We start from the raw sequence: 24,571 nt of genomic DNA, 5'->3' as shown, positions 1-24,571 counted from the left end.
AGTGCCCCCTCCACAAAGCCACCAGATGCCTCTTTAGGGAGTCTGCAAGCTACTAAGAGAGACAAGACCAATCGGGTACTCCCATAATGCGGCAGGCTCTGGGAGATCGAGCCAGCAGGGCTGGAGCTGTGAGGGAGAGGACAATTCCCAGGCTTGTCCTTGAGGCTTGGGTCAGAACAAGCAAAACAGCAATCTAAAAAAGCATCGATTAAGGGCCTACTATGCGCCAGTCCCAGAGAGATGAATGAAGAAAGGCAAAAAGAGTTCCTGCCCTCTAGGACCTTCCATGCTAAAGGAAGAGACAACATGAGTAGGTATATACATGATCTCTGGCTCTGGGGTCAGGGGATCTGCGTTCAAATCCTACCCCGGCTGGCAGTGGTATGATGCTGGGTATTTCATTTATCCTTTCTGGGCCTCAATGTCCTCATTTGTAAAAGGAGGCGGGGGAGGGTTTCAGACTACTTGGCTTTCCAGGTTCCGTGCCTCTGACGCTTACTACTTGTGTGGCCTTGGGCATATGGCTTAACCTTTCTGGGCCTCAGATGAAGGACAGGGCAGTGTGGGGATTAGGACCAGATGGACTGTGAGGGTCCTCTCAGTTCTAAATGATGATCCTGCTTCTGATGTTGGTCATTTAACTTCCCTGGCCTCAGTCTCCTCTTCTGTTAAATGGGGGTGGGGAGTGTCAGTGTAGATGGCCACCAGGGCCCTTTCAGCGTTAGGTGTCAGACCCCATGATCCCTCCACCTTGCTGGGCTGGCATTTTTTGCTGCTGCCCCAGCCCCGGCCACCCAGGCTCTCTCCTCTGGCTCGATTACAGAATGAGCTGAGATCTGACATCTTTACGGCCCCTGCTTTGATCCTGCCTTCCATAAAAGCAGCCAGCTCTGAGCCCTTGGCCAGAAGCCAGGAGCTTCCTGGGGAGCCAGCTAGGCCATGACCTCATGGGCACAGGAGCCATGGGACACACCAGCAGAACTGCAGCTGCCCCTCGCTGGGCAGGGAACAAAACGGACGGAGGCCGCAATTACGCTTACCTTAATTAAAACTTCAAAATACCCCTCAGAGTTCCCGTGGCTAATGGGTGTATAGGCTCTCTGAATCTCCAAGCCATCCACGGTCCCCCTAGGAAAGAGGAAGGCAGGGGCTCATGGAAGGGCCCCAGACCTCAGGCGGGGCTCACCAGGCCCCTGCCCTTTACTGGGGGATGTTGGAGGCTCATCTGAGTGATGAGGTGAGGAAAGGGCAATGGACAGAGAAGCAAAGCCCTTCATTTGGGGATGGCAAAGAAGCAAAATCACCACTCGGCTTGATTTTACTTAGATTAGAAAGCAAAAGACCTAGACTCAAATTCTAGCTCCCAGGATCATAGATTCAAAACTAGAAGCCCACCCCACCCCCAGGCCATCTGGTCTAACTTCCTCCTCCCATTTTACAACTAGATGGCCCAGTGGACTTGGCGTTTGCAAGACCCGAGTTCAAATTGTACATCAGACACTTCATTAGTGGACCCTGGGCAAGTCATTTAACCTCTGTCTGCCTCAGTTTCCTCATCTGTAAAAATGGGAACCTTATCTTTCAGGGTTGTTCTGGGGTGATGGATGGGTGGGATCAGTCTCTCCTCTCTCCTCCCACCTGCTTCCTGTGTTTTAGGCCATGATTAGTTCTTGGCCATTTTTTCCCTTCTAAAGACCACACTCAAGCCTCTCCTCTCTCCCAGGCCAGTGAAAAGGATGGGAGAAACCAGGGAGCTGCTGTGGCAGCCGAGACCTTTCAGCCCGGAGGCATGAGCCTCTGTCTGAGCCAGGCCGGCTCAGGAAGCAGGGCAGGCTCCTTACCTTAAGATGAGATGCTGCCCAGGCCTCAGCCCCAGAGGCTCGTTCCCAGGCAGGTCGAAGCGGACCTGGCGGGTGTCATCTGTCAGCGGCTCCACAGCGCTAATGCTGAAGGCCTGAAAGGCTTCTGGGCTCAGCTTGGCGGAATGAGGCTGCAACAGTCAAAGGGCTGGCGGTTAGCTGAGCTACAGCAAGGAAGGGCCCACTAGGTGTGTGTGTCGGGCGCAGGCTCTGTGGAGACTCAACGGGGCAGGCAGTGTCCTCACGGGGCAAAGGAGATGTGTGTGCACGCACACGTGCGTGTGTCTGCAATGCCCTGGCTATTTTGTGTGTGGATACACCGGTACAGACATGCACGCATGCACTCAGAACCACACACGCACACACTGCTTGTTTCCACACGGCACTGCATACATACATGTGTGTGTTTTCATATATGTGCATGCATGTGTCAATAATGCATCACACAGATATACACATGCATGGGTGTGACATATACAGGTATCCATTCATAAATACATATGTATGAAGCTTTTAATACAGAGATATACATTTTTACACCTCCTTTCACTACCTTTTCTGCTTGAGCCCCTGGTTCCCTTGTCATGGCCTATCTGCCAGCCCCCACCCTGGAGCACTCCCACCACGGGATCCAGAGCTGGAGAAAGTGATGGAACTGTGCCAACTGGCCACCCAACCAATTATACCAGGCGGTCCCTTCTAGCAGCCTGGCTGGATGGTGCAGGGGATAGAGCCTGAGCCCGGAGTCAGGCAGATCCAAGTTCAAATCTGGCTTCAGACACTTACTACCTGTGTGACCTCAGGCCAGTCACTTAACCCTGTATGCCTCAGTTTCCTTATCTGTAAAACAGAGGGGTGATAACAGCACCTCCCTCCCAGGGTTGTTGTGGGGATCAGATGGGCTCTCTGTAAAGCTCAGCGCAGGACCTAGCACACAGTGGGCATGAGCTATTATCATGGCTGGATACCCTGCTTCCCCACCTTCGCCTCCCCTCAAACTTCTCACACTTCCCCTGGGAACTGCAGGTCTTTTCCTGAGGGTTCCCTCCACCCCCACTGTCTCCTCCCTCACCTCGTCTCCCTGCCCTTTCGCAAAGGCAAACCCTCCACCTGCACATCTTACCTGATCCCTTCCTAGCCTCTCAGGAGACTGTCCCCTCCAGCACCTGCTGTTCTTCAGGATGAGGTATGATCTCCCACCTCCCTGCCTTTGCAAAAGCTGTTCCCATGACTGGAATATTCACAGCTCCAAATCCCTGATCTCCTCTGGGGCTTAACTCAAACACCACCTTCCACAGCAGGCCTTTCCTAGGGCCCTGCCTGTTCAAGCCCTCTCCTCAAAAGTTGCCTTCCTTCTTCGGATTTTGGTACCTATGATCTCCTCTATTAGACTGTAAGCTCTTTAAGGACAGGGCCCACATATGTAATCAATGCTTGCTGAGTCATTGAAATAAATACAAGGTAATCTGGGGAAAGAAGACAAGGACCTGCTGAAGGGGCAGGGGAGAAGTATCTGGAAAGGCACAGGCCCTGCCCTCTGGGAGCTTATGGTTCTGAGTTCAGAGTAGTAACCCATGCACAAATAATTCTAATGATCTAATATTACAAGTGGTTAATGCCAAGGTAAGGTGGTACACAGCAGGGACTGAGCACCTTGAGACCATCATGGCAGCCGGGAAGGCCTGGTGAAGACCCACCTCTGTCACACAGAAGGGAAGGGACTTGCCCATGGCTACACAGGCAGAAAGCAACAGAGCAGGGATTTGAGCCCAGGTCTTTTGACTCTGAGTCAGAGTATTTTCATTTTCTTAGAGCAGCTCTCTCCCCATCCACTGATCTACCCCCAAAGGTGAGGGGACTTGGGAATGAAAGAAGAGGAATTAACAGTCTGCTCATGGCTGGGCCTCTTTGCCATAAGACTAAAGCAACAAGTATCATTGAATCTTCTCTTGCACTCAGGGAATTGTTAGAATTGTTACTGAAGTTTAAAAGGTAAACTTTTCTAAATATAGCAGGAATCTGGGTTGGGATCTCAGCTCTGCTTCATATGAGCATATGAGAAAGGTACGTTTCTGCCACTGCAGTCAGAGGAGAGAGTTCATTGTGGTCTGAAGGAGCCGGGGAAGGGTCCCAGGAAGAAGTGATACCAAAGGTGGGCCTGGAAGGATGGGTGGGGGCAGCCTGCAGGCTCCTCCATCCAGAGCTGGAGGGGACCTTAGGGTCATTTTACAGATGGGCGGATGGGGCCCAAACCTGCTGCTGCCAGACACCCCACGTGCAGAGGGAGGTGGGGTGCCTTAGGAGACAGTCCTGGGGAACTTCCTACCTCTTCCTTCTTTCTCCGCAGGAGACTCTTATCTTTCTTGGCCCAGGCTTTTTCCCACCAGGCCAGCTCTTGGCAATAGATGTCAAACACGCAGGGTTTGCAGCCACTGCCGCAGCACTGGGCAGGCAACGGTTCAGCGGGCCGGAGCTGCAGCCAGGCTTCCTCATCGCCATCTTCCTCCTTCTCCTCCTCCATCGGCAGCAGACAGAACCTGCTCAGAGGGGAAGGGGGAGGGAAGTGAGCAAAGCCGCTTAGAACAGTGGTGGGGGTGAGCTCCCCACACCAGGCCAGGAAAGTCTCTGCCAAGACCCCACTCAAGTGTCCTGCACAATCCAACTGAACAGTTATTAGGCGCCTGCTATCTACACGGGCCTGTGCTCGCCTACTTACTAAATGTTTGCTGACTTGACTTCTGAGATGAGGACTGTGAACCCTGAAATAGGATATAAGCTCTCTGAGGGCAGGGACTCTCCTACGGGTCTTTGCAGCTCTAGTACCAGCACAGTATCTGTCATTAGCTGGTGCTTTATAAAGAGCGCCAGAATTAAACTGGATTGGATTGAAATGAAAGTAATTGTAGCAGGTGGTGCTGGGGATAAAGCACTGGCCCTGGAGACCGGAGGACTCCGAGTTCAGACTGGACCTCAGACACTTCCTAGCTGTGTGACCCTGGGCACTTCACCCTGCCTGCCTCAGTTTCCTCCTCTGTAAAATGAGCTGGAGATGGAAAGGCAAACCACTCCAGTATCTTTGCCAAGAAAACCCCAAACGGGGTCACAAAGAATCAGACTAAATAACAACAAAAATACAGTTTGAGGTGAGTCCTGAGTTCAAGTCCCAACTCCACCAAGGATTAGCTGTGTGATGCTGGTCAAATGTTGCTTTCTCTGAACCTTGTTTTCCTTACCCCCAAAATGTCTGTTTGTTTAGACGACTTTCTAGGTCTCTTCCAGCTCAGCCAAAGATTCCAGAAGGCAGCTCCATGTCAGGCCAAAGGTCCTAACCACGAGAGCTGTCCCAGGGGAGGCGAGGAGCAAGGGCTCCATGAGGAGGCTGGAAGTCCTCGCCTTGGGCATGTATAAGTAGGGCTTGGACCAGAGGCCTCTGAAGGCCCTTCTCTACTTCTATGACTCCACGAAAGAGGAGCATGAACTCCTCTTTTTTCAATTTTCAATGGGTGGCCCTGGAGGGAAGGAGATTCTGGGTGTAGGGACAGTATAAGCCAAAGGCAGGGGAACAGGAAAGGCCAGGATGAGTTTGGGCCAAGGTCAAATTATGTGGTTTGGCTATAGCATGGAATGCTGGACCAGGCACAGAGCTAGGCTTGGAAGATCCAGAGAAAAATGAAGCCACCCTCCCCTCAAGGAGCTTACATTCTAGTGTGGGGTGGACAGAACAAGGGACAGGAGAGGAAAGAGAGAACACTAAGGCCTGGGGCGGGGGGGAAGGGAGAGGCGCTGCTGTGGAGGATTGTGGTCAGACCACAGCCTTTGGTCTCAGTTTCCTCATCTCTAAAATGAGGAGGCCAGATTAAATGGCTTCAGATCACTCCCCACTCTAGAGCTACGATTCCATGATGGAAAGATGGATGGATGGATAGATGAATGGACTGATGGAGGGGTGGATGACCCAAGAGACACTGTAAGAGGTGAGAGGTGGCTATCAGCAACCAGGCCTGACTCTATTGCCTGGGAGGGCATAGTGAGGGAAGAGTTAAGCTGCTTGAGGCACAATTGATGATTTATTCTGGGCTTCTTCCATGGAAGGAAGTTTGGGATTAATCTGGATTCCCGAGTATTTACATTTGAGGGCCACCATTTATGTAGAAGGAGCCATGTCTAATCACTGTACCTGCAGATCCAGGCTCACCATTAATATCCTGAATGCAAATCAGAAATCAGAAGCAGGGCCTCCCGGCAACGTGAAAGAGGAGTCTTGGAGCACTCCTCCCAAGCCTTGCCAATGCCAGCGATCCAGACTGGATGGGAATGATTAACCTCCTCCCTCCCACACTTGCCTCCAAAAGGCTCCCCTTAATCTTTCTTTTTCGGCCCTTTGAGCTTCACTTCTGAGAAATGCTATCAGTAAGAATCCCCACCCCCGCCTCCATTTATCCAGCCCTTTCAGGGTTACACAGTGCCTGCTTTCCTCGTAACTCTCAGAGGTAGGTGGGACAAGCATGATCACCCCCATTTCACAGATGAGGAGACTGGGGCTCAGTGAGGGTAGGGGCCGTAGAGTTTATATCACTCAAAGCCATCTAAAAGATAGCGTGGCTAAGCAGATAGTGTCCAGGCATAGGAGTCAGGGTGACGGGTTCAAGTCCTGCCCCTGGCACATACTAGGGCTATGGGATCCAGAGAAAGTCACTTAATGTTTCAATCAGGGCTTCAAATAGCTCTTTAAGACTGGATGACACAGAACAATAACAGATTTCCAAGGTAGAGGCAATTTTCCCATTGGGAACTCCTTATATGAATGAAAGCAAAGGTCCAGAACGAAAGTAGTGATCTTATAAAAATGGTTGGGGTGGCTAAGTGGTGCTGTGAATAGAGCACCGGCCCTGGAGTCAGGAGGACCTGAGGTCAAATCCAGCCTCAGACACTTAACAGAAAAACTAGCCGTGTGACCTTGGGCAAGTCACTTAACCCCAATTGCCTCCAAAAAGAAAATAAATAAAAATAAAATAAAAATGGGAGGCCCCAGGGACCAGGAAGAGTTGCACATATTAAGGAGAAAATTTCCCAACCATTAGAACTGCTGAAATCCATCCATCCATCTGTGTGTGTGTGTCTGGATATGCCAAGGTTTGGCTTGATAGGTAGTGAGTTCCTTACCTCTTCCTGGCTCTGAGACCGGCTCTCTATTCATCATTAAGCCATGTTTTCTCTTGTTAAAAAAAGTTTTAATATTAAACTCAGGTTAAATGCAATGGCCAATCCTTCTCCTGGTGAACAAATGAAGAGACATAGTTCCCTCCTCTAAGTAGAGAGGTGAGGGCCTATGGGTGCAGAATGCTGCATAATCTGTCAGAAGTTGCTTGGTTGTTCCATTTCACTTCATTTTTTCTTTGTTATGAAGGAGTGTTGGGATGCATTAAAGTGGGAAATGACTGATACAAATGTGGCTCTCTCTCTCTCTCTCTGCACAGTCCACAACACAGTTAAGTCCATGAGAAAGGTGCCCAGTGGGGAGCTCAGCATCCCCTGACAATCGAAAGAGGCCGCAGACCAGGAGGTGGGGCAGCTGTGAATGCCCAAGCCTCAGTGTCACCGCCCGTCAAACGGGCTCTGCACTGGAGACCCCGCACGGCTGCTCTGGGTTAAACGAGCGCCAGATGCAGGCGCTGTGCGATCAGAGGGCCCAGATTTCATTAAGCGTGTGCGGGCGGGCGCTGTCTGGGCGCGGGAGGCGGGGGAGGGCGGAAGGGCGAGAAGGGCCAGCCTCCTGTTAACGCCGAGCCCAGGAGCTCCGCACGCCGACCGCGGGCGGGCCATCAGCCCACCTAGCATGTGGAGCCCGGGCCACAAGGGCAGCCTGGGGAGAGAGGCGCGCTCCCTAAGCCCTCGGAACACTTGGGAAGAGCTGGGACCCGGGCACTGCACTGGCCGCCTCTAGCCAATGACCACTGGGGGTCAGGAGCACAGAGGATTGGGGTCCTTCCCAGCTCTGAGTCCCCGCGGCTGGGCTGGAAGACTGGGCCTGGGAGGGGATCGGGAGTCGGGGATCCGGGATCTCCCCGCACCCAAGAGCCACTCCTACTGCTTAGCTCCGCACGCCCCCGGGGGTCGACCAGGCTAACCCCGGGGCTCCTCTCGCACATACCGTTAGCTCCGGAGCCGAAGCACTCACTGCAGTTCCGGGCCCCTCTGTTGAGCTCCGCCCCTTTCTGGGCGTGGGCCGTACTTCGCCGACGCTCCCTTACGGGGCCTGAGTCTGGGATGGGGCGGGAGGAAAGAGAGCTGAGCCAGCGGCGATTGGCTGCGGAGGCCGCTGCTCTGCGTCCTGTGATCTCGCCCCGCCCAGGCTGCGCGCGCACTCCGCTCCCGGCGGGCCTCGCGGTGGGCACTATGGCGGCGGCCTTGTGTGCACGTCCTGCGGTCGGGACGCTGAGGGCGAAGGCGGCTCCCCGGGGTGGCCTGGACCCAGGGGGGCCCCGGCGTAGCGCCTACGAATGGGGCGTGCGCTCCACGCGCAAGCGCGAGCCGCCGCCGCTGGACCGCGTGTATGAGATCCCGGGTGTGGAGCCCGTGACGTGGGCCGGCCTTCAGCACCGGCAGCCCGGCCTGGCCAGGCCCGTGTTCCCGCCGTGGGAGCGCGGCTGGGAGGACCCGAGGCGGCCCCGGCCGGTCCCGCGAGACACGCACCCCCTGCGGCGCGAGGAGCCTTGCTACATGATGCACCAGCGCTCCCGCCTGCTGGAAGGTGAGCGAGGCCGCAGGCCGGGGGTGGGCCGGGGCTCAGGCCCCACAGCCGAAGGCTTGCCGAGCGCGGTGCCGATCTTCTCCCCTTTGCTTTCCCATTGACCCCGGGTGCAGGAGCTGCGATCTCGCGCCTCAGGCTCTTGTTACAGATGGGGAAACTGAGGCCGGAGGGGGCGGAGCCCCGCAGCCCCGGTACCGCCCCCCTCGGCCTCTGCCAGCTCTGGCCCCTGTTTGTTTGCCTTTCCGCAGTGGGGTGAGAAGAGCAGCATCTCGAGGTTGGGGGTGGTTTGCGGAGCCGTGACCCTGAACCTTTTGCGTGCCCCCCACCTCCTTGTTCCCCTGGGGCGCCGCCTCCCCCGCTGTCCCAGGCCCCAGAGCCCCGCCCTCCCCCCGTGGTCCGTCCTGGGCCTGGCTGTCAGTGACCTTCCTGGAATCATGCCTGACCGGGTCACTCCCCCGCCCGCTCAGGGGCTCCCCGCGGCTCCTCACCTCCAGGTCCAGTACGATCTTCAGGGGCTGACAGGCCTCTATACCCGCCCCCCCCCCCCCCCCCCCCCCCAGCTGTTTTACGTCCTCCCAGACTCTCTTCTTGGCCTCCATCCCCGGCTCAGAGCACCCGTGCCCGTGCCCACTGTGCCCTCCCTCTCCTCTCCGCCTCTAGGCTGCCCCGGCCTCTGTCTTTTCTCAGCTGGAATCCCGCTTTCTGCAAGAAGCCTGTCCCAGGCTCTTAACCCCAGCATCAGCGATCTTTTCTCTGCATTGTCTGTACAAAGGTGCTGGCAGAGGGGATTGGGAAGGGGCAGCTTTTATCTTTCTTTGTATCTCTTGGGCTTAGCCCGGGGCCTACACATAGTAGGTGTCTAATAAATGGTCATTGATTGACTATATGGCACCTAAGCCATGGTGGGGGGGGGGGGTGACGTGGGCCTTTTGTAGCCTTGGAATGGCCTGCTCTTCCATGGCCCACAGCACTCGCCCTGTGACGCACTTGCCCTGTGCCATCAGCTCTGCCAGTGATGCCACCGTTTCCTGAAGGATCGAGCAGCCTCCCTGCTTGGGTTCCCCACCTCTGGTCCCTCGCATGGCAGCTGCATTGCTGTTCCTTCATCCCAGATTGGATCTGTTCCTCTGGACGCTTGGCCTTTTGGCCCTGACAGCCCGTGGTGGTCTCCCTCCAAGCTTGTCATACAGAGCTTCCTGCTTGGGCCTGGCAGTGTGGCCCATGACTGCTTGCTGTTTCCTGTATGTACCCTGTGCTTGGAGGGCTCCCTCTTCACCTCTGTGCTTTCTCATCTTCCACATGCAGGAGCTGGACCAGAGAACCCTGGCGTACCAGGGCTTGTAGGTGTCTTACAAATGGGAAGGGTTGTTTCCAGGCAGAGTTGCCACCAACCTGGGTTTAAATTCCCACCTCTGACTTTGGGCCCATCATTTACCCTCTCAGTGCCCCACATGGCCCTCTCACACTAGATTGTAGAGGGGGTGCAGAGCTGCATGGGGAGAGGAGTTGCCTCCCCAGGAGTTACCAATGAAATCGCCAGTCTGATCACTGCCCTGCAGAAAAAGGTGCCATGTACTAGAGGGTTTTTATGAGACAGCAGGGAGGCATCCTGAGTCTGGGAGGGATGTCTCAGATCATCCAGGCCCACCCTTTCATAGAAAACAACCCCAGGCAGGGCACCTAAAGGTCTCTGGACTCCAGAATCCAGAATTCTTCACACTGTGATTCCATTACGCTGTGATTAATGTCTATGGGCTCAGTTTGCTCCTTTGGGAAAGTTTTGCTCTGTTCTTGTGCACCTAGTAGGTACTTAATGCATGTTTTGAATTGCACTGTTCTGGGCAGTGGCATTGGCACACTGTGTGACCTGGGTACTGTCACCTTGCCCCTTTTAAGCTTCCTCTGCAGATAGAAGGGGCCTGCACTGAGTGTCTCTGGGGTCTCCTTCACTTGGCCATTCTGAGGATCTGAAAGCCCAGTGTCCCAGAGTCTCTGTGCTGTAGTTCAGTCCTAGGAGGCTGGCTCTGTCACAGCTTCCTGTCCTCACTGCCAACCTTAGTTCCTTCCCCCATAAAATAAAAATGATCAGACCTTTCCTGCTTATCTCACGGAGCCTGGAGGAGCCAGTGAGATGGCAGGTGCTCAGGGTCTTGTGACATCAGTGTGAGCAGGCCATGTGCAGTGACCCTGGTGGGGGGACCCAGGAGTCTCTTGTGCCCCCTCCCCCTTTTACAGAGGAGGGGACTGTGATCCAGAGTCAGGGAAGGGTTTGCGTAGGGTCACAGGGCAAAGCGTTGGCACTGAGACTGGGTTCTCTGGTTCCCAGGCTGTTCTTTGTGGCAGGTAGAAGTCACCAGAGACACTGCATGATTGTGAGCGGCATTCTCCACTCTCTGATTTGTCTTCTTCTTTCCCCAGAAGTCCATAGGAGAGTCAGGCTAGGGTACTTCTCTAGGGTGAGCTGAAGAGGGAAAGGCCATGGACATAACAGGGAAAATAACATGGGGAGCCAATGTAAGCGGAGATTGTTTGGCCTAGGGGAGACCATTGGGCGGGCCTTCTGGCCATGTAGACAGAAAGTTAGACTTTCTCTTTGGACCGAGGTAGTAGCCCTTGAATCCATAGAGAATTCCATGGAGGAAAGTTTCCACTCCAGATTAGGAAGCGCTTCTCTGGGCACTGTGTTTAACCTCTCTTTGTGCCCCCAGCACTGGGCTTTCTGCGGAGAGAGGGCAGTGCTCCCTCTCGCTGAAGGTGGCCACTGTTCAGTAGCTGGCATTCACAGGGGCTTTATTTATTTATTTATTTTCATTTTTCAAATGCTTTATTAACTTCTGATTTACATCATTCATTTCTGCCAGATTTGGAGTTACAAATTTTCTCCCCGTTTTTCCCCTACCCACCACCCCAAAATAAAAATTCCACAGGATACCCCTTCCTCCAATCTACTCTCTCCTATATCTTCTCCCATCCCCCCTTCCTCCCTTGTCATCAACCCTTACTGGGAAAATAAGCAGTTTAGTATAGGTTGTACATGTGTAGCTAATGCAAAACATTAACATAGTAGATATATTGTAAAAGATTGACTATATTTCCCTCCCTCCTGTCCCATCTCCCACTTGTTCTATTCTCTACTTTGATCCCGTCCCTTTTCAAAAGTGGGTGCTTCCACCTTCCCTCCCCCCCTTCCTGCCCTCCCTTCCATCATCCTCCCTCTCATCCCCTTCCCCCCTACTCTCCTGTAGGGTGATATACCTTATTTAGTGTGTATTTCATTCCCTCCCTGAGCCAAATTCAATGAGAATAAGGCTGACCCATTCCCTTTTGCCTTCCTATTCTTCCCCTCCATTGTAACCATTTTCCCTTGCCTCTTCTAAATGAGATAGTTTACCCCATTCTGTCTCTCTCCATCTCCTCTCATTATATTCCTCTCTCACCTCTTAATTTCACCTTTTAAGTATCATCCCTTCCTATTAAATTGGACTTGTGCCCTCTATCTATGTATACCTGTAAACACATATACACACATTCACATATGTATTCATACACCCGTATACCCTCCAATATATATATATATATATATATATTTCTATTTCCTTCAACTATTTTCATACTGAGAAAAGTTTCATCAGTTACAATTACTGTTTTTCCATGTAGGAATGTTAATAGTTCAACTTTGGTAAGTGGCTTCTGATTTCTTTTCCCTGTTTACCTTCTCAAGCTTCTCTTGCTTCTTGTATCTGAATGTCAAATTTTCTATTCAGCTCTGTTTTTTTTTTTTCATCAAGAATGCTTGAAAGTCCTCTATTCCACTGAATGACCATATTTTCCCCTGAAACATGGTACTCAGTTTTGCTGGGTAGGTGATTCTTGGTTTTAATCCCAGCTCCTTTGCTCTCTGGAATATCATATTCCAGGCCCTTTGATCCCTCAGTGTAGAAGCTGCCAGATCCTGTGTTATCCTGATTGTGTTTCCACAATATTCAAATTGTTTCTTCCTGGCTGCTTGTAATATTCCCTCCTTGATCTGGGAATTCCAGAATCTGGCTATAATATTCCTAGGAGTTTTCTTTTTGGAATCTTTTTCAGGAAGTGATCAGTGGATTCTTTGAACCTCTGTTTTGCCTTCTGGTTCTAAAACATCAGGGCAATTTTCCTTGGGAATTTCTTGGAGGATGATTTCTGGGTTCTTTCTTTGATCATGGCTTTTAGGTAGTCCAATAATTTTTAAATTATCTCTCCTGGATCTATTTTCCAGGTCAGTGGTTTTTCCCATGAGATATTTCACATTGCCTTCTATTCTTTCATTTGTTTGGATCTGTTTAACAGCATCTTGATTTCTCTTAATAGCACTAGCTTCCCTTTGGTTCATTCTAAATCTGAGGGAATGATTCTCCTCTTTGAGCTTTTGAGATTCTTTTTCCATCTGGCAGATTTGGCTTTTTAAGGCATTCCTTTCCTCATTGCCTTTTTGAGCCTCTTTTACCATTTGAGTCAGTCTGTTTTTTAAGGTGTGATTTTCCTCAGTCAGGCTGTTGACTCTCATTTCGTAATTTTCTTGCATCGTTCTCATTTCTCTTCCCAATTTTTCCTTCCCTTCTCTTATCTGCTTCTTAAGGTCCTCTCTGGACTGTAACCAGCTCGTATTTTCCTTTGAAGCTTTTGGTGCAGGAGTTCTGACTTCACTGTCTTCCTCCTGTTCCATGCATTGAACCTTTTTGTCCCCAAAATAGGAGTCTAATGTTGGAATCTTCTGTTTGTTTTGCTTCCTTTGCCTGGTCATGTCGCCCCTCAGTCACTTGACTCCTGGGCTTTTTGCCACAGTAGGACTCTGTCACCAGATGGGAGCTTCCGTCCCAAATACTGGGTTTTCTCAGCTGCCGGAGGTATTAGTTGGGTGCCCTCTTTGAAGCCTCCACACCCTCTGGCAAGCTGGATACACACCCCAGGACCTCCACCCTAGACTGCAATCCAGATCCAAGCAGGTTAAAGCAAGAGTGATTACCCTCCAGACTGGTGCTTGGTTCCCTGCACTCTGCAGGTCAGGAGCTGAAGCTGCCAAGGGGTGCTAATGCAGTGTCTCAGCGGCTTCTCGCCCCCAAGGAAGAGGCCGATGCATTCCCAACTACTGGATCCCAAAGTCCACACTGCACTGACCTCTCACTTTGTCCTTAGCATCTATGTGTTGATAATTCTGGAAACAGCCACACCTGCTGGTGATCTGGAGTCCCTCCGGCCGGTGGTTGGTCAGACCTGCCCTGGGGCTAAAACCTTGGTCTCCGCAGGGCTGGGCTCTCCTCGGCTCCCAGAGCGCTGCACTGGCTGATTCCTGCTGGGCTGTCCTCAGCAGGAGGTTAGCTTCTCTGTGTCATTTTGTGGGTTCTGCAGCTCCAAAGTTTGTTCAGAGTCCCCTTTTACATGGATTGGGGAAGGTGGGAGCTGGAGCCTCGGGGAGGTCCTGTTTCTACCCTGGCATCTTGACTCCGCCCCCCACAGGGACTTTAATAGCCCCTTAGGGACATTGTAAAGGGGACTCCTCCTTCAGGACGTGACTAGAGGGATATGGGGTAGATCAGCACTCAGAGGCACCTTGGCTCCTTCCTACCTGGTGTGACCCAGACAAGTCGCCTGGCTCTGGGCATCAGTTTTTTCACTAAATGACCTTAAGGGCTCTTCCAGCTCTAGATCCTATGCTCCTGGGACCTAGAAACCCCCTTCCACCTCTTCAAGCCTTTAATGTGATTGTGTAACTTGGGGGTGGGTCCCAGCTTTTAGTGATTTAATTGTTGTGAGGAGCTCCCATTATGAAAACTCACTCCACTCATGCAGATTAACAACTTGTCTGTTACTTGTTAGAAAGGGTAAGTGACTTTGACACGGTCACCCCTGTGTCAGTGACTGGACTGAAACCCAGGTCTTTTGTCTCTAATCCAGCCCATTTATCTACTGTGCTATACCATCTCTCTTTGAATGGGAAGGAAGCCAAAGGCAGCAGTCTGACTTTGGGACGGGATCCTCCAGGTTACCTAGTCTGAACATTGGTCGAATTCTGGGAGCTTCTCCACAATGTAACCTGATGAACAATCACTTTTCCTCTGTTTAAACAAGCCAGCCAGTGATTTCCCAGGTTTCTGATGGGGTACCTCTGTAAACAGCTGGATGTGGAGACGGGCCCTGGGCTATAGGGTTTGGAGGCAGAGGATGTGTGTCTGAATGCTGCTGTTTTTGTTGCTTTACTTGGTGTGACTTTGGGGAAGCCTCAGTTTCTCATCTATGGGATGAGGGAGTTCTCAGGTCCTAGCATGTTCAGCTTTAGAGGGATCTGCCTCACCTCACCGGACCTCCCTGGCCACATAGACATAGCCCGTTAGCTGTGACGTGAGATCCTTTTCCAAGTCTGGGGGTGATGGCCAGACCAGGGCTGTGCCTCAGTTTTCCTGATTCCCAGACTAGGAGTACTTATAAATGTGATAGTTCTTATTTCATAGCACTTACATACTCTTAGTTGATCCCAATGGCATTGGGAGGTGCCCACCATAAGAGTTCGTTATATTATCCATGAAGGAGTAGACCTGCTCACTCTGCCAATATTCAGATTGATTTCAGAGCTTTTGTCTTTAAGTTAGGAAACCTGCCCTCTGCCCTCGAAAGGAAGGGGCATCTTTCTGATTTTGATGCCTTCCACAGCATCCTGTGCCACTCAGAGACATGACCTGCTCTCTGATAACGGTCCTTCCAAGGTGTCTGAGACTCACTTTCAGCCTGGCTCTCGATGTTTAATTCATGACTTGTTCCTGAGTCTGAGCAAGCTTGTGGCAGCTTTCTCACTTTAATAAATGGCCTGCTGTCAAAAGCCACTGCCCAGGCTCTGCCAACCAAGTACGGCATTTTACGTGATGCAAGAGGAGCATCTGGCCAGAGGCTTGGACCTCCCCACCTTGGACTCACTCCCCTCCCCCATTATAGGATCCCAGGAGAGCTGAACTGGGCCATTTGGGGCTGTCACCCCATTCCCCCTTTCATAGGGAGCCCCAAAGCACCTGTAGAATTTAGAGGTAGGCCGGGTGGGACCTGAACTCCTCTTTGATGCCCCCTTTGTAGCAGCCACTTCCATCCTAATTGTCTCTTTTGCTGAATCCTATCCCCGCCCAAGGTGTAAAGCAAGCACTCTGGCTCACCAAGTCCAAGTTAATAGAAGGCCTCCCAGAGAGGGTCCTCAGGCTGGCTGAAGAGGCAGCAAGCCAGATCGAGAACCAGGACGAGCAGGTCCAGAACGCCATCTATCACGCACGCCTTTGGCATTCCACTGAGGACATCCCCAAGAGAGAGACGTACTGGTAAGCCTGCAGAAGCACATGGCCCTGCTGTACTCCTGACTGAAGAAGAGTTACATTGTCCACTCCACTCACTACACATCTGTTGTTTCTCCCCCAAAGCCCTGTCATTATGGACAATCTAATACAGCTGTGTAAAACCAAGATTCCCCAGTACCCCTCTCTGACCAGGAGGATCCAGGCCAGGGACTACACGCTGTCAACCTCATGGCGTCGAGGTCAGTGTTGCTGGGGCTCCCCCGGGGCCTCACCCCCTTCCCCCTTCAGTTTGTCTCTGTGGAATAGGTCAATGAAGATTTCTTATCTGGATGGTTATGGGGGTGGGGCGTGTGATGTGGGAGGCAGGACACCCAGATTCCAGTCCCTGCCCTGCTGCTCCCTCCTTGTGGGCCCTTGGACCAGTTGCTTCATGGGTTTAGATGTGCCCTCCTAATGCTTTGGATGAGCATCAGCCTCTATTAGAACCTGAATTCCTGGAGGGCTTTGTTTGGTATTTGTGTCCCTAAGCACTTAACACAGTCCTTGACACTAATAGGTGCAAACTAAATGTTTGTTCATTCTGGGGGCTTCCCATCACAACTTTCATTCATTCATTCATCAGCCCAGTCTTCCCTCCCTGCCCTGACCTCTGGTAGGAAGGGGAAACTTTGGGGGTTTGAACAGAGATGGCCAAGATCCCATGGACTCTGCATCCTTCCTGGTAGAGAGAAGCTGCTTGACCAGAGCACCCAGCAGCCTCTGCTGCAAGGGGCCTGTTCAGAGGAGTCTGGAGTGACAGAAAGCTTGGCGCCCTCAATCAATTAGAACCTCATTAAGCAGAGAAGTGCATAATAGCAAACCTCAAATGTTGCCTCTAATTAAACTCTTCTACTCCCTGTAGTCACAGAGGAGGGATGTGTTGAGGATTGAATTAGAAACCACACGGGTGTGGTCTGTGGGGAGGCCCTACTACCCAGGGTCACCGGAAGTCTGGGGACAGTTATTGTCTTTCCTACTCCTATGGTCAGGAAACAGGAAGTCACTGAGTTATCTTGGAAGGGAACCTTCTCTTCCTGCCCTTGCATTTTACAGAGGAGGAAACTGAGTCACAGAGTGGTAAAATGACCCACAAAAAAATAAAACCATTTTACAAGGTGTAAAGTAGCCAGGCTGGTTTTTTAAAAGCCTCATAGACTCCGTCCCCACAAGTCTTCTGCCCTTCAGGGCCACCTCCTTGGGCAGTGCCTGGCTTTTCCCAGCATGGCTACAATTGCTTGGGCCACTCCTTTGGGGGAGTTCCCAGCAAAGCCTGTTTATGAGCCGTAAGAGACTATCAGTCTCACTGCTGAGTACTGAGGTTTTTTGTTCCTTCGAAACAACTATTTCCCACCTGATTGAGATACTGCATTCACTTGGCTCCAAATGACTTGGCTTTTTCCACTGATCAGAGCCACCTCAAAAGGACAAAGTATTGGTGCTCTCCAGGGCAGTCAGAGCAGTGTTAGAGGCAAAGAGCTGCAAAACAGGATCTCAGATGGTAGGCACTGTTGAGGTGTCCCAGAACGAGGAGGGTGGTGGCTGCAGGGCCTGGCCAGCCTTGGGCTTGGCTCTGGGTGCCATGTTTTAGAAGTGACAGTGACAAGCTGGAACACATCCATAGGAGGGCAACTGGAAGGGTGACCAAGCATCAGAATCACTTGTTTAGGAGGAACCAAGGCTGTCTAGCCTGGAAAAAAAAGAAAATTTAGAGAAAAGTGACATTATTTTTGGGTGTCTGAAAGACTGTCATGTGAAAGAGAGATGGGGCTTGTTCTCTGATAGAGGGTAGAACTAGGAGGATTGACTGGAAGCTACAGAGAGGTATCTGAAGCTTAGGCTTAGGGAAACCCTCCCTACTAAATGGCGTTGCTCACCTTGGGAGGAGGTCATCAGTGAGAACAGTCTGGAGGGAGTGCAGTTCCTGTTGAGATGGGGCTGGAGCCCACTGCCCTTTCAGGGCCAGGACCTGAGCTGAGCAAAAAGGCTTGACTAGAGAAGGCACTTGGCCTCCCCTGGGCTCTGGGCCCTGGAAACCGTAAGTGCTGACTGGCTCCCTGGCTGGATTCCTGATATGAGTATGCATCCTTCCCCGCCCCCACCAGTGCAGATCGTAGCCAAGCCTTTCTTCACATCCTGGACGAGGTCGCATGAGGTTGGGCGCTGAAGGCTTTTCTCATAGTCTTTTCATAATTCCTGCTTCTCCGTGCTGTGCCTCAGGCTCTCCATTGGGCCAAGTGGTCTACCAAACAAAGTGAGCCTTCTGGGAACAAGGGGTTCATCCTAGGAGACTGGATTTAGAGCGGGAAGGGACCTTACAGAGAGCTTCATTCCATTCTCCTTCTTGTTTTTCAGATGAAGAAACAGGCTCAGGTGAAGAGGTTTTCCCTAAGGTCCCACAACTAGTATGTCAGAAGTAAGATTTGAATCCAGGTCTTGCTGACTGCCAGCCCCATATTCCATCTACTCCAGGACAGAGGCAGAGGCAGCTAACGCACATAGATTATGAATTAGTTATCTGTGTATGGACCATATCTGCTGGCTAGCCTGTTAGTTCTTTGAGGGCAAAGCCCATATCTTTGGATCTCCCCTAACATATGACCCTGTTCTTTGTACTCAGTGAGGGCCTCATAAATGCATGTTGTGCTTGAACAGCAAGCTAGCTGTTTGCCTGTTTCTCTCCTTACAGAATCCATTTTCCTTCAGATCCGTGGTCTTAATGGGACTCGTTTGAGTGCCAAGGATCCTTTACTGCCAATCGCATCTCAGGAAGAGGTCCACGCCACAGACAATCATGTTCTAGAGACCTTCTACCCCATAGCTCCAACCATTAATCTTCATGAATGCGACATTTATGATGTGAGAGAGGATTCAGGTTGGTAGAACTGAAGGGGCAGCCATTCATTTACATGCAGGGCTGCTTGGAGGCCAGGTAGAACAGGCTGGGAGGGGGAGAGGCAAGGGTCAGGCTCTTCTTTCCCACTCTTATATATATTTCTTCTTGTCCAGATAGAAACATAGTAACTTTAGAGGATGAGATATGGGGTTATGCCAGAATTGGACCCGTAAAGTGGGGTGAAGTGGGGTGGGGTGGGGCAGTGCAGTACAGCTGGCAGCTTGTCCCTAAGAAGACGGCCTCCTGGAGCCTTACCTCCTGGAAGGTCTGGCCACTGCCCTCCCAAGCCCATGGCAGTCTGGGCTTTCAGGCTGTGGGTGATCCAGACTGGCACAAACAAGACCACTGGGTAAAGTGCACCTTCTGTTCTGGAATCCTTGGTCCCCACTAGGATTTTCCCATCCTTCTTCCTCATTGAGCAGGAGGAGTGGCCATGTACTGTTGGGGACTCCAGGGATTCTTCTCAGACACCTCTCTAGTTAGGCCCGTGCTTTTGTCTTTGTTCTTGTCATTCTGTGGAGGTGCACACCTCACGGTGAGCTGCAGCGGGTCTTCCCTCTGACATCCTGCCCACGGGGCCCTGGATGCTTCTCTGAGATGTTGGGGATCACAGGACTGGAAGCTCCTCCCCTGCCCCCAAGAAGTCATTCCATCACTTCATTTTCCTCATCTCTTCACTTTTCACCAGTGGTCCTGAGAAGTGCTGAGCTGTACCATGGAGCAAGGCCGAGACTTCGAGGGGGAAGGGGCCAGTGCTGCCCCTGAACAGCCCAGCCTCGGTCCTGTGGCTATAGTCACCCAGCCCACCTTCTATGTTTTCCATGTTCCAGGTTTTCACGAAGGCTACCCTTACCCCCACCCGCACACTGTGTACTTCACAGAGGCGGCCAACAGACGCCGGGCTCGATTTCGACCGGAGCAGCTCCGAGCCAAGATGATCATGTTCGCCTTTGGCAATGCTCTGGCTCAGGCCCGGGCTATGTATGGGGTACGTGTTCTCTTGTCTTCTTACTGGCCTGTTTGCTGGGGAAGCAGCCACCAGTGAAGCTGGCTGTGTGTGTGTGTGTGTGTGTGTGTGTGTCTGACTGTCTATGTGTCTGTGTGTGTGTCTGTATGTGTGTGTGTGTGTGTGTGCACGTGTGTGTATGTGTGTGTCAGCCTGGCAGCATCTGTGCAGGCCTGATGAGAGCAGAGCATCAGATTGCAGTGCTAGAAGAGCCCTTCCTGCCCCTTTGGGTGCAGCCCCCTCTTGGGGTGCTGTACCCCGTTTCAGCAGTTGTGCAGTGATTGAGGGAGCTGGAGTCCAGAGGGCCGCGTTGCCAAGGCCCTCAGAGTAGGGCTGGGGGTGCTCCTCACTGGTAAAGCCCAGCTGACCTGGGCTCTTGGAGGGGCTGAGGGGCTGAATGGGAGCCACACTGGAACCCCTTAGCTTGTGGCAGCACTGCCAGGAAGGATACTTGGCCTCATCGTTCTCCCTGTGACCAGGGAGCATGAGGCCCAAAGCTTTGTTCCCACATCTGTTGCCTGAGGTTTTTGTGAGGGGTTAGACTGGTTGAGTGGGGTTAAGCCCTGGCTTCTTCCGTCTATCTGGAACTAGGTTGTAGACCTGGAATGGGGGGGTGTCCCCTTAACAGTGCTCTCTGGAGACCCTAAGGCTGGGGAAAGGGCCCTTTCTGGGCATCTTTGGTTGCCAGCCAGACTAGACACTCTTGGATGCATTCCCAGCTCAGCTGGAGCCTTTACTGGGCTGATTGCCTTCAGTCAACAGCCCTTTGCCAGGTGCTCTGGGAGGCTACAGAGACAAATGAGTCAAGGAGCAAGGGACCTTTTCAGTGCCTGGGAGGAACTCGGGCTTGGCTCTGCCCCTGCCTTTCTTTCCTTGCTTGTCACCCCTGACTCTGAGTAGCCCCTGCCCGGGAATCTCTTCTGGGCCTGGCTGGGGCCAGCTTGATGCCATTGCCAAGTAGGGCAGCAGGCAGGGTGGAGCGGGAGAGCAGATGTTCTGACCTGTGGGGAAGGAGACCCTAGCGTATCAGCTGGATGTAGTGAGAGCTGGGCCCACCTCCACACTCCTCCTCAGTTGCCATGAGAGCCAGCCATTTGACAAGCGGAAGGGTGTTTGTGGGAGCCAGGCCAAAGCCGCCTGCTCAGGCTGGCTGCCTGCCATGAGAGCCAAGGCTCTGCTTGTCCCTCTTTCCTCAGGAGGAGCCTCGGGTTCTGGAGCAGCCCCTCGTGGTGCAGAGTGTTGGCACCGATGGCCGAGTCTTCCAGTTCATGGTATTCCAGCTGAACACAACAGACCTGGATTCCAACGAGGGAGTCAAGAACCTTGTCTGGATGGATTCTGACCAGCTTCTCTATCAGCATTTTCGATGTCTTACTGTCATTAAAAAGAAAGTCGTCGTGGTAAGTGTGAAGACAGGTTTGTTCCCTTCCTGTCGCCGCACTCGTGTGTGACATGGGAAGAGTGTTAGGCCACTTTCCAGGCCTCACCTTGTCTCGTTTTTCAAATGGGCAGGAGCAGAAATCCTACCCTGAAGGGACGTGTAAAGGATGAGGTTCCAAGGGCTCCCCCCTTCCTGAAGCCCCCTTCACCTTGGCCGCATTAACCTGATAGACCTGAGAGGAAGCAGGGCCTAGAGAGAGAGAAAGGAAGGTTACCCAGCAGCTCAGGGGCCTCTGGCCCTCAGTTCAGCACTTCTCTCGGCTTTGAGATGATCCTGGTTGGGTGCCCTGCTAGGGAGCTCAGTGAAAGGGAGAAGAAAGTGGGCCGAGCCTTGTCACTAGAGAGAGAACCAGCAAGCTGTGCAGGTGAAAGGTAGAGTCTTCCAAGGGCATCTCAGAGAAAGACCAGCTAAGTCCCCCATTGTACAGACAAAGAAACTGAGGCCCTCTGTTCACATAGGAATCCGGTAGCAGTGTCTTTGTTGGCCCCCACTCTTCTGCCTCTTGGGGGAGGGGTGGCCAGCATTGGAGAAAGAAGCCTTCTTCAGGCCCTGCGAAACTGACCTTTGTTTTCTTTACGTCCATTAAGTGGGATAACAGAAAAGTGATTCTGTGTGTTCTCTCCAGGAGCCTGCTGGAATTATTGATTATCAGCCCAGGACTTTCAGGAAGTTTTTAGCAATGTACTTGCACGGTGCAGCCTGAGCGCCAGCCCTTGGCCTGTCCGAAGACTTTGGTGGGAACACAGAGGCAGCCCTAGACTCCTGGCAGGCGCCCTAGCCCACATCTGGACCCAATCTCCTGGATGAGAATAAAAAGCTATTTATATCCTTGAGCTTGTCATTAATTTGAGTGTTTTCAGGATCATTGCAGCCAGTGAGACTGGTACTTAAAACAACGTTCTAGCCATTTTGTTTTTTCTTAACATCTTTAGCTGGGAGTGCCCAGTCCCTTGTCCCATCAGGAAATGCATCCAGGCATAGCAAAGAGCGTGCTGAGCCTTCTGGGAGGGCAGTGAGTATACTGGCAAAGTCATTGCTGGGGACCGCCAGCCCAGACTGGTGGGCACTGTTCCAAGCCATCTGGGGCATTTGTGTGCTGGGAGGGTCAGACTGCTACAGGAATTGCCACTGATGCCCCCTTAGGCCTCCTGGCTTCAGATACCTTGAGCTGGGGCTGGTTGAGGGCACCAAATGGCCACGTGTGCCTCTGCTCCTGCCTGAATTCTTAGGATCACTAAGCAAAGCCTCATTAGTCAGCAGTAATGGAGGGGAGCCGCCCTCTTATGCCTGCTGCTTTGTCTTGATCTGAGATCTCCCACAGAGATGGTAGGCATAGTCCAGCCAATGGTGCCACGAGAGCAGACGCCCAGCATCAAGCCTCCTTGTCGCATTGTTCCTCCAACCCTCCCCACCCTATGCCTCATTCTGCTGACTGTGTGACCCTGCACAAGTCATTGGCCCCTCTGAGCATCCGCTTCCTCAACTTAGAGTGGAGATGATCGGTACCTGATGTCGCTATCCAAGGGACAGATGTGATGTTTGTAGAGTGACTTAAAGCACCATGGGAATATTAGGAACTTCCTCACCTATAGGATGGGGGTAATAGTGTTGGCCACCTCAAAGTGCTCTGTAAAGATTAGATCTGCTTGTGGAGAGAAAGAGTGAAAGGATTTTGTGAATCTTAACTGGGACCAAAATGGCCATTGTTATGACTGTAATCGTTAATGAGAGGTTATGGGGCGAGTCAGACCTGTCCGTGTTGTATAGAGATCACCCAGTTGTTTGATCCCTTCATAAGTCCAGAGAAGGAGGGGGCCTGCATCAACTCGCCAGCTAAAAAAATAAGAAAAACAGAATTTGAAGTCCTTTGACTCACCATCTTGGGTTCTCCCTCACACTGCATTGCCTCGAGGATTAGCAGACCCTCTTGAAAGACTGAAAGCTCATAAGTTGTGAAGGAGCAGTGTGAAATGAAGCCCCTGGCCCAGCATAGGCAATACTTGAGAGTTCAGGCAAAGCCCAATCCTGTTATTTGCTCTCATTGGTGGGTGCAGGAGCTGGACAGCCAGAGGATTTCCTCCCTGGTGCACGCCTAGGGCAGCACTTCTGGAGCAACTGGAGGGGCTTCTGGCTGGCCCGTGCAGCATTTTGGTAAGAGTTATGCTAGGATGAAACTGGGCACTACGACAGGTTGAGGGGTGAGTGTTTTAAAGACAAAAACGAGCCATTCCTTCTTGTCTTGTGTTTCTGATATTGTTTAAAAGAGAAGTCTTGCTCATTGGCTGAGAGCTCCAAGGCTCGAGCGCTTGTGTGTGTGCGTGTGTGTCTGTGTGTGCATGCGTGTGTGTGTACACACACGTACTAGCTCAGGCCTGAGCAAGGGAGCTGCTGTGACTTTATTGCTTTTTCCTGGCTAGCAGCCAGAGGAAGCCAAGGTACCATCCAGGCAGCTATAAACAATCAGAGTAAGCCTTTGTTCCCCTGGAAAGAGCAGCCGGGAAAATTCTAGACATAACATCCTCCATGCCTTCTCTCACGTGCCATCCAGTCTGAACTTGCTTGCATTTGGTCTTTTTTCCTTTTTTTAAAAAGCATTTTGGAGACAAACAGGCCTTCAGCCCACTTGCTGAGCTCTGGGATTCTAATCTTCCCAGAAAACTTGCAGAATCCCTTCTTGTGGTCAGGGTAGGTCTGACCATATCATCCCTGACCGTCATTCAATCAACTCTTCTGGCCTGCTGTCACCTCCGGGTTCAATTACAAAACCCTCTGTTAGAGGTTGAAAGCTCTTCCCAACAGGTCTCCTCACCACTCCAGTTTTCTAAGGCTAAGACTACTCCTCTCTACGGTACAATGACTATCTGGAAGGCTCTCCTCATCTTCACCCCCCAGCTTCCCTGGGATGCAAAAAGAGGCAAAAGACAGTCTCTGCCCTCATAGAGCTCACAGTCTAATGGGGGAGACAACAAACAAACGTACAAATAAATTACAATACATAGGAAGTCATTAAGAGAGGAAGGGCATTGGAATGAAGAAGGATTGGGGAAGGCTTCCTGGAGGTGAGGTTTTAGTAAGAAGGCTAGGTAGCAGAGATGAGGAGGGAGAGCATTCCAGAGCTGGGGACATTTGGAGAAATAGTCCAGGCTATTGTGAGTGGTTAAATGAGATGTAAGGGTCTGTGCTAGAGTCAGGGCAGTGTCAGAGGTGAGAAGGGGACAAGTTCAAGAGATGCTGCAGAAGTGAAATGGACAAGAGATGCTGCAGAAGTG

At 51.9% G+C, this 24,571-nt stretch overlaps 2 protein-coding genes across 5 annotated transcripts in view; one reads left to right on the top strand and one right to left on the bottom strand.

Moving 5' to 3' along the window:
- Positions 1-8,106, bottom strand: part of LOC138165324 (NADH-cytochrome b5 reductase-like) — a 40,897-nt gene extending 32,791 nt beyond the window's left edge. For all 4 annotated transcript variants that reach the window (XM_069093524.1, XM_069093520.1, XM_069093522.1 and 1 more), the window contains exons 1-4: positions 8,011-8,106; positions 4,186-4,396; positions 1,842-1,990; positions 1,041-1,128 (exon numbers count right to left, since the gene is read on the bottom strand). In XM_069093524.1, coding sequence (XP_068949625.1) covers positions 1,041-1,128; positions 1,842-1,990; positions 4,186-4,380 — 432 coding nt within the window. In that variant the 5' untranslated portion in view covers positions 4,381-4,396; positions 8,011-8,106. The remainder of the gene's footprint in view (positions 1-1,040; positions 1,129-1,841; positions 1,991-4,185; positions 4,397-8,010) is intronic.
- A 114-nt stretch (positions 8,107-8,220) lies between these two features.
- Positions 8,221-22,133, top strand: LOC138165323 (large ribosomal subunit protein mL37-like). The gene is made up of 7 exons (XM_069093519.1): positions 8,221-8,610; positions 15,764-15,947; positions 16,047-16,162; positions 18,649-18,834; positions 19,686-19,843; positions 21,058-21,261; positions 21,928-22,133. The coding sequence occupies exons 1-7, from the start codon at positions 8,256-8,258 to the stop codon at positions 22,003-22,005; spliced, it is 1,281 nt and encodes a 426-aa protein (XP_068949620.1). The 5' UTR covers positions 8,221-8,255; the 3' UTR covers positions 22,006-22,133.
- The last annotated feature ends 2,438 nt before the right edge of the window (positions 22,134-24,571 follow it).

Source organism: Petaurus breviceps, unplaced genomic scaffold (genome assembly GCF_028583685.1).
Source record: "Petaurus breviceps papuanus isolate PSGF00001 unplaced genomic scaffold, PetGlider_PUasm1.0 208, whole genome shotgun sequence".
Lineage (NCBI taxonomy): Eukaryota > Metazoa > Chordata > Mammalia > Diprotodontia > Petauridae > Petaurus > Petaurus breviceps.
The sequence above is the reverse complement of the archived record's forward strand: the minus strand, read 5'-3'. Positions and strand labels throughout refer to the sequence as shown.

Bases quoted from the DNA above. Each gene is read 5' to 3' on its own strand.
- LOC138165323 (XM_069093519.1), top strand. From the start codon at position 8,256: ATGGCGGCGGCCTTGTGTGCACGTCCTGCGGTCGGGACGCTGAGGGCG. The intron at 8,611-15,763 runs GTGAGCGAGGCC...TCCCCGCCCAAG, and splicing joins GCGCTCCCGCCTGCTGGAAG to GTGTAAAGCAAGCACTCTGG. The intron at 21,262-21,927 runs GTAAGTGTGAAG...TGTTCTCTCCAG, and splicing joins TTAAAAAGAAAGTCGTCGTG to GAGCCTGCTGGAATTATTGA.